This window comes from Poecilia reticulata, linkage group LG10 (assembly GCF_000633615.1).
Source record: "Poecilia reticulata strain Guanapo linkage group LG10, Guppy_female_1.0+MT, whole genome shotgun sequence".
Classification (NCBI taxonomy): Eukaryota; Metazoa; Chordata; class Actinopteri; order Cyprinodontiformes; family Poeciliidae; genus Poecilia; species Poecilia reticulata.
Genome location: NC_024340.1, coordinates 30,174,922 through 30,184,018, shown reverse-complemented (window position 1 = coordinate 30,184,018; position 9,097 = coordinate 30,174,922). Strand labels below are relative to the sequence as shown.

Genomic DNA, 9,097 nt, shown 5'->3' with positions numbered 1-9,097 from the left:
TTAAGTACTCTGCACTCCCAATCAACCCGATCAGCAGCACCTGTAAAGGGGAGGAGCACAAGGACAAACAAAAGCAACACCTGCAGCCCAGCCCTTAAGGCCCAGGGCCGTAACAGGACTGAAAAGCAAAGCTGTTTGAGGAGCTTGGACTGCAGCTGGACTCTGTTCTTTAAGAGTTCAGACACACAGGAAGTCACTCCTGAACCACATGGCCCCATTTGGTCCTGGTATCAACATGTATGTTTATGTTGTTGTTTTTTTTTAGAACTGCGGATTCCAGCAAGTAAAACTTAAATCTAAAATATATATGTATTTGAAGTTTCTCAAATAGCTGTTTAAGTGCTTTAGATGAGTGGACCGCAAAGGACTTTGCTGCTTGAGCCGAGTCACTTGAAATGCTCAAGTGACATGAGATGTGATGTGCAGTGTTTGGTCTTTCAATGTCACTCGGCACGGCTTGTGTTCATATTCAGATTAACACAAGCGAGTGGCCCAGGCCGCCTGTGAAGGACGAAAAACGTCATCAATGTGTACTAAGTGCTTCCACGTCTGTATTGAACGCATCAGATGATTGGATGGCTCAGGAAGTAGGTGAGGAAACATCAGGAGGACCAAACATGGGCTAAGGAGAAAAAAATAACAAAATAACAAAATCCTCCTTTCAAATGAAAATACATGTATAGAGGATAAGGGAGGAGTTTCCTCCCTCAGTGATGGTTCGGGGAGCCGTGTTGTCTGCTGCGGTTTATCAAATACAAACTCAGCTCAGCTGGGAACCTGGAAATTTCAGAGTACTTCTGCTGAAAAGCTTGACAGCGCTGCTGATTTCATTTTGCAGACGAGGTTGGTACTGGCCCACACAGCCAATAATAACAATACCTGCTTTAGTCACCATGGTTTCCCTGTGATTGGCCAGCAAAGTGGCCTGAGCTAAACTTTACAGAGAATCTGTGAAGTATTTTCGATAGAACCACAGGCTGATGGCCTCCCTGCTGTGCTGCACTGATGCACTGATTCATGCAAAAGGAGCCCAGCCCAAGTGTTTAGAGCATCTGCATGAAGTTGTTTAATACAGACACTGGTCTTGTGTATGTAATAAACCTGTTTTATTCAATTAGAAGTTAAAGTTTTCAAACTAAATCACAAAACTTTTTGATGACATTCACATTTTTTGAGTTGTATCTGAACGCATGGTGCTTCAGTCATACTTCCAACCAGCAGTGATCAAAGATGACACCAAATGTTAAAATATCTTCTTCTGTCTTTCTGAATCCAGGGATTCCTGTGGAGGACAGAGTGAACATTTTCATCAACAGCTTTGGCTCAATTCAGGAAACAACAATGGTGAGAATCCGCTCTGCTTCCGCTGCAGTCAGATTATGATGATGATCCATGCGTCCATCTGCTGGTCAACTAGAAGCTTTAAAACTACTCTAATGTGGGTGTCTAAGGAAGAATGAAGAAAGAAGTGATTCCTGACATGTTTTAGAAATAAATCATGATTGAAAAGGCAAGTTTTCAAGCCTCATTAATCTGATGGCTTAATTGCAGATAAAGAAGCGCAGTTTGAATGCTAACCACCAGATTAAACTCAAGGACGCTGCAGGGCCGACTTCTGAACAGTCAGAAACATGTAAGAACGCTTTCCACATTCAAGAAGGCCACCTGATTTTTATGATTTCTTAAAGCTGCTGGGAGAAAAGCAGCGCTTATTTATAAGGTTATTTAAAGCTTGGCAGCTCAGTAGCGTACAGTATCCCCCATTTGACTCAGTTCTGTCATGTATAATTTAGAGAATATTTGAAAAGTTCTTCCTTCGTGTTTCTTAAAGAATTTTTTTAATCTCACATGCAGTTTTTGAAATGTAGTATTATGGAGATGAAGATTTATAGTTGACTGCAGGGAGAGAAAACACAGGTGCATCCTGAACAGTAGTCTTTTGTGAGATGTGATGTGCAGGTCTTGCATTCCTGCACATTTTGATATTAACATCAGTGATAGATTGCATGCAAGCTTTCCTGATTGTCACTGATGGTTTCCTTGTCTGGCAAAGAGGATGTACAGCAGGAAGAAAGAACAATAAAGTCAGGAACGGGAGGAGACATGTCGGTGCAATGTGTTTATCACAAGGCTCAATGTGATAAAACATATTTATTGTGAGCATCTCACTAAGAATAAGGTGTCTATGTAATACTAACTTTACAAATAATTTAATATTTGGTTACAAATGTGATTCAAAATTATAAATAGATGCACAAACTTGATAAATGAGAGGGGCATGAAAAAAGATATTATATGTTCTACCTGCTCATTTTCAAACAATTTGTGCAAATTTGGAATGTCTCTTTGTTATATTATTCTTTTTGTGAATTTGTTGGATTTGGCAATAGTGACAGATTAAGACTAGTAATAAGGAGACTGAGCAGAGAAGAATAATGTAACAGGAAATGTGAAAATATTTTTCGCATTTCATGGGGGAAAACCATGAAAATCAAAGCAACATAAGGAAGAATCTACCCAAAGCAAGATGAGGGGAAGACGAAAAAAGAAAAGGACAGGTGTTGGAAATAGGAACATGAGCCAAGAAAATGGCAACGAAGGAAAATGAGACAGAAGTCCCAAAGGTCTTCTCTCTCTCCGCCGGGTTTCCCAAAGACGCTGAAAGTTAAGAAGGTTTGAAACGATTCATGGAAGAGAAAGAAACAACAGCTGGTCACCTCTGTCCCCTCAATTTATCACTCTGTGGGGTGTTTGATCTCTGAAAGCCATCCCTCATCATTTACACCTTCCTCAGGCTAACACGCAGCACACGTCTGCAGTATTTAACGCACCAATTTTCACTTGAAGATTGTGTACACCTCTGTAGAAAATGATGTTGCTGTTGAGACAGAATAAATTGCAGCTATGTTTTTACTGCCTCCCAGCTTGAGTTTTCCTTGCTGATTACAACACACAGCCGTGTTAAATCTCCCTGGAATCGAATGTCGCACTGGCAGCTTGATACCGAGCCAGAAGGAAGATATATTTCCTTGTCTGGTTTTCAGGAAGGATAAGGTGTGGGAATTGGCTTGCATCTCAGACAGGGAAAAAAATCCAACAGAGGCTGTTTGTGGAAGTGGACAGACACTGGAGACTAAAATTAGGGCGGTGCACAAATGACAGCCTGCTTTCTAAATGTGGAGCAAAAGGACCTCAGGCCTCAGGCTTTCATTGTAATGTTGAAGATTAACAGATAGTCTGCAGTATAAAACTTAAAAAATATATACTTTTTTGCATATTTGTTAAATCCAACAAATGTGTTGGATTTGTTAAAACAGAAAACTGTTTATCTGCTGTCGTTGGTGGCCATTCTAACTAGCCTTAGCATTTATGACGGGCTCCACGATCAGAAGGAAGTTGTATCGCAGCAGAAAGCATATACACAAGCTTGATTGACATTGCTAAGAGCCTCCTTCCACCACCGATTGGTTGTTTCTAGTTAGTACTGGGAGACGACATAGTGACAATATCGATAAATATGTAAAAATATGTTTTGTAAAAGTGCTTTATAAAACTTGACTTCATCAACAAGTGATAATGAAATAATTTAAACAAAAATAATATATGTATATATTTTAAATATATATTTTTTACCAATATGTTTCATCCATCTTCATCTTCAAAACAGCCCAATTTAGCACAAGACCAGCAGGAATGTGGAGATTTCATCATTAAGCTCCTTAATGGCGTCAGCAGTGTTGGTGTCCTGATAACCTCTGACCTCTGGGCTTTGCAGCTTTTTATGTGTCATTATGTTTGAGCTTCAGTCGTAAAAACTCGCTTTGCATCTTGGCTTGTTTTAGTTGTGCTACAGAGAAAATTTAATAGCAGATAACAATCAGAAGAAGGCATTTTTTAAAAAATCAAATACTACAAATAAATGTTTAAAATGCTTTTATTTCCAGATTAACAAACCTCTGTGCATTGTCACAGTCGTTAAGCTGTTAAACACCTTCTTGTTCAAAGCTTCAGAGCAAATGTTCCAGTTTTCTGATGTGGAAAAGTGACTCATTAGCTGAGTTATGTGTCTGAAAGTAACCAGCCTGTGTCCAGAAGTGTTTATTTGAAATGCAGCCATGTTTGAACTTGTCTGGTGTCAAACCCGACAGGATTACAGGGTGAACATCTTCCTGCGGCAGCGCTGGAATGACCCCAGGCTCAAGTTACCACAGGACTTCAAGTCTGACTCGCTCACTGTTGATCCCAAGATGTTCAAATGTCTCTGGAAGCCTGACCTGTTCTTCGCTAATGAGAAGAGTGCAAACTTTCACGATGTGACCCAAGAGAACATCCTCCTCTTCATCTTTCGTAATGGAGATGTCCTCATTAGTATGAGGTACTTTTACTTACTGATTTACTTGTCTATTTGTTTGTTACATTTCATTTTTACAATATTTTTCAAAAGGCCTTTTACAAAAAATACATCCGTAAACTAATGTCTTTTATTTTTCTGTTATAACTGAATCTGGAGGACCCAGAAACCAAAAAAACTGTTGAAAAGCATGGCTTTTGTTTGGTGTTTTAAAGAGACCTGTGATGTAATCCAGTGAAAACCTTTTAAATGCCAAAGTTTACACTAGTTTTATACAAGGTGTGTATGTAGATATGCAGAGAAGCAGACAAAGCTCATCAAACTAAAATCTGCTGCTTTTCATCTCCTTCCAGGTTGTCCATCACCCTTTCTTGTCCGTTGGATCTCACCTTGTTTCCAATGGATACGCAGAGGTGTAAAATGCAACTTGAAAGCTGTACGTTTAGAAAAATACCTCATGATGATACTTCTTATAGCCTGCAAGCACTTAGATCACTCAAATAGATATTGTTAGTTCTTATAGGTAGACTTTTATTGTATTTTTTAACATGCATCTGTATGTTTTCCTATCTGTGTGTTTGTCTTTAATTTGATGTTTTAGTCGGGTACACAACAGATGACCTGCAGTTCATGTGGCAGACAGGAGACCCTGTCCAAATGGATGCTATTGCTCTTCCACAGTTTGACATCAGACAAGAAGACATTGATTATGGAAACTGCACCAAATTCTATGAAGGAACAGGTGATGGATTTATATTAACAAAGTGTTTTTCATTTACAAAGAAAGAGAGAAAGCAGAGGCAGTCTGTAAACATATTCATGTGAGTTCTGTAAGTTACAAATGTCAGATTTGTCTGATTTAATAGAATTAAATTCAATAAATTCCACTTGGAAATTAAACTGAAAGGTGCTGCCACAAACCTTTTATTACATATTTGATTTTTTTTTTTGTTTGTCTTAGCCTGAGAGACAAGTTTATTTTTCAGGTGAGAATCATATATGTCATGTTAATGGTAGAACAAAACTGGAAATGATTATTATGGTCTCAGTATTTTATGTCTGAAAAACCTGGAGTTTTTAATGGTTTGTAGCCTTAAAGAGTCTCTGAACAAAGAAAACCCTTTATAGCATAAAATATGTGGAAGCAAAGTCATAATCTAAAGCTATTTGAATCATTTTTGCTACTTGTGTCTCATTTCGGATAATATTTTTGTTCAATCAATAGATCAGCAAGTTGTGGCTTTGCCTTTGCTGCTAGAAATTGATTTTCTTCTGAATATTGAAAGCACAGGGTGAGAAAACAACTCAGTTTCAATAAATGAATCATTGTTTTTTTTAAATGATGCACCAGTTTATCAACCATTGCATGTAAGGCTGAATTTTCTTACTGATCTCCTACTGACAAGCACTGCTCCTGTTGAGTCAGGTTTTTACCTGGTTGCCATGGCTACCTATAACGATTGTCTCTGCGTTCAGCTGGTTTGAGCCTGCTTCATGACACTGTCAGGCGTTATATAAAAGATGGAGAGAATCCTGAGTTTTTAAAACATTATTCAGCTCAACCATTCCCACTGGACCGACCAGAGGATCTCCTGAAGTCGACCTCATAGCTCCTGGGTTAAAAGACACAGATAAAGTAGAAGATTTGAGTCAGCGTGTCTCTTTTAATGACTAATGTACATTTAATGGATAGAATAGTTCATAACTCTGTGTATTATTTACACAATTGGATCTTTTAAGTTAGAAATGTCAAAATGAACTAAAATTGTGATTTAATTTACAGATATGTCCCATTATGAAAGCTGTCAGTTTTTATGTAAGGATCACCTTTATTTTCTGAGGTCCCAGTCTGAATGATACTCTCTGCCTCCCTTCACTGTTTACTATGCATTTTTAAATCATTTTGTCTCTTATGTTTAAATGAAGTCTTCGTGATGTTTGAGTTTTCTTCTTCCTCATGTAGGGTATTACACTTGTGTAGAGGTTATCTTCACCCTACGGAGACAAGTTGGCTTCTACATGATGGGTGTTTATGCCCCCACGCTGCTCATAGTGGTCCTTTCCTGGCTGTCTTTCTGGATCAACCCAGATGCGAGTGCTGCAAGGGTTCCTTTGGGTAAGACTCATTTTACCAACTATAACAAATTCCACTGCTATTTACAAGGACATTAACACTGTAAGCACCCTTCCTGCTCTTTTAGCTAGTGTTGCTGCAGTGGGAAGGCATTCACAGGCCCACCTCTGTAATAAATCATCCAAAAGCCGTATCTGTTTCTTTAATTCGGTGTAAAAAAGGAAGCATAATATAGAAACTCATAAAACATAGGAGGCATTATGTTTTTAAGCTCTTATTTTTGTCAGTGGTGAGGATTATTGCTTACAGCTGAGAAAAACTCATTTTAGTTTATCAGAATACTAGAATATTACATAAGACCAATGAAAATCTATTTTTAGTAAATAATTGTGGTGCTGTAGCTTAAGTAATCATGGGAAGATGAATAAATCACCTTGTAAAAAAAGTAAAGTTTGTCCTGATTTTAGAGAATCTGGACTTCCTTTGCATTAGCTGTAGTCATCAAACCTAAACAGGAAATGCTCCCTACATGCAATGACTCAATATGAAATTAATTTAACTTTTTGAGTTTTATTACTGATACAAGTCAACTTTTTGATGAGATTCGCCTGCATATTCTGAATGAGTTTACTGTTCAAATCTTCATTTAAGAGGAATGTTGTGAAGAGAAACAGACACATAAACAGAAAGCACTCTAAAGGTTTCAGGGATTACTCACACTGTAACCTCCAATCATTCCCATCATGACATCATCAGTCACTTTGACACCGTGAAGGACTTTGCGTGTGAAGCATGGCTCCCTGTCCAGAGTTTGTGCTGAATAATAAATCACTAAATGTGGCTGTAATTGACAGCTGGGGCCCACTCAGTGATGCATTTATCTAGAGTAGTCCTAAAAGCAAATGATTTGATATCTGAAGTGCAATGGCAATCATTATTTATTTACTTGTCAGGATGGATTTAAATAAAGTAATTATTATATTTTCTTTGGCTACACTGCTTGATGTGTTGGCTTTAATGTTTTGTTGCTTTGTTTTTGGTACTATGTCTGGTAAATGACAGCCAGGATTTTCTATGCTTTGTGCTAAACTTAAATTAAGATACATTTTAATACCGAATCCAAAAAAAAAAGCAGTGACCAGGACAATGGAGAATATACACAGGCAAAAAGTAATTAGATTTCAACTGAATTGTTCAGGATTTTTTGGCCATTCATCTGTTTTTAAGATGAAATCAGTAATTTCTCAATTTTGACTTATCAGCACTTCAAATTGTTTGTGTAAATCATAAACCTCCTGGTGCCAAAAGTCAGTTCATCTGGAGAATCCTCCAGCAGAACTTGGATCAAATACATAACTTGGCTTTGCTTGTGTGATAAATTCTCTACATTTTCCTTGATTTTTTTTCTGATCTTGAAAATATTTTGAGGGAAGCAAAGTGTGTGGGCCTCCTCTACATGATTTGACTAATAAGATCGAAACATATACTGAAAGCAACTTTTGCACAAAGAAAATAATTAAATACACATTCTGTTCTTGAATTTAAGAAGAAAATCAATTAGTGACCTTTTTCACATCTTCATCTAAACCGTCTGCTGAAGTCTTGTTAGAAAGGTGTGAAATATTTTGTGCACATAGGAGAGCAAATGAGATTCATTTTGTTCTTGTATTAAACTGTCAAATCCAATCATTTTTGATATGCAATCGTGTAGGTTCATGATGAAACCCCATATAACACAGATCAAAGACTAAACAGGTAAATCTTAAAATACTAAGAGGAACGAGACATTTGATCACTCCAGAGCAAACAATTCTGACTATTTTTGCTTTATAAACAGTATAAGTAAACAGTGAACTAATCAATAATGTGTATTTGACAAGTGTTTTCCAGGTTTGGACCTCTGCAGTTTGGGTTCCAGAAACCCCCCAAAAACATGAACAGTAGAAATATAATTACTGCAGCCATGAACATGTAAAATACGTATTTGCACAGATTAAATGTAATTAACAGGATGTTTAATGTTTAATTTCATATTTGTGTCAATGTTATTTTTTCTATTAAAGTCAAAACAGAAAAATATGAAATCACAGCAGTATACACTTCAAAAGCAAAGAATTAAAACATCATAAACTTAATTTAAGTACAAAAGAGAAATATATTTTAAGAGAACATAGGATAAAAGTATAAAACAATTTAACAGTTTAAAGATTAACAATTACTCTCTTTTGTAGCGTTTTAAAGTTTTAAAGACAAGTTTTATGGGAATAAGTTGCTGGAGTCTTAATGGATTCAGTAAATTATTCTAGAACCAGAAGATAAAAAAAACACTTTTTCATTAAGTTCTGATGAATATTTATATATATATTATATAGATTTTTTTTTAAAGTTAAGCTAAATCTAATTTTATTAGCATTTTGAGACAAGTGTTTCCAGGAATTTTCTGTTTGTAAAGCAGGCTGACCTGAGGAGTTCCAGATATGCTTCCTCACACATGGTCCTATCTTTCCAAAATACATCCACTATAGCCTGGCGCTAGCTATAAAAGACATATTTACTCCTCTTCCACATCATAACCCACATATAATAAGTCCATATCACTCTCATATGTCCGTATCACCCAGTGGCGGATCCAGACTTTTAAAGTTGGGGGGGGGCAGGACTACCTCTGGGGG

General features: G+C 37.0%; 1 protein-coding gene across 1 annotated transcript in view; it reads left to right on the top strand.

Annotated features, from left to right (window-relative positions):
* Positions 1-9,097, top strand: part of glrbb (glycine receptor, beta b) — a 35,944-nt gene that overhangs the window by 13,162 nt on the left and 13,685 nt on the right. The window contains exons 4-8 of the mRNA XM_008421063.2: positions 1,277-1,344; positions 4,149-4,375; positions 4,705-4,787; positions 4,953-5,093; positions 6,315-6,467. Coding sequence (XP_008419285.1) covers positions 1,277-1,344; positions 4,149-4,375; positions 4,705-4,787; positions 4,953-5,093; positions 6,315-6,467 — 672 coding nt within the window. The remainder of the gene's footprint in view (positions 1-1,276; positions 1,345-4,148; positions 4,376-4,704; positions 4,788-4,952; positions 5,094-6,314; positions 6,468-9,097) is intronic.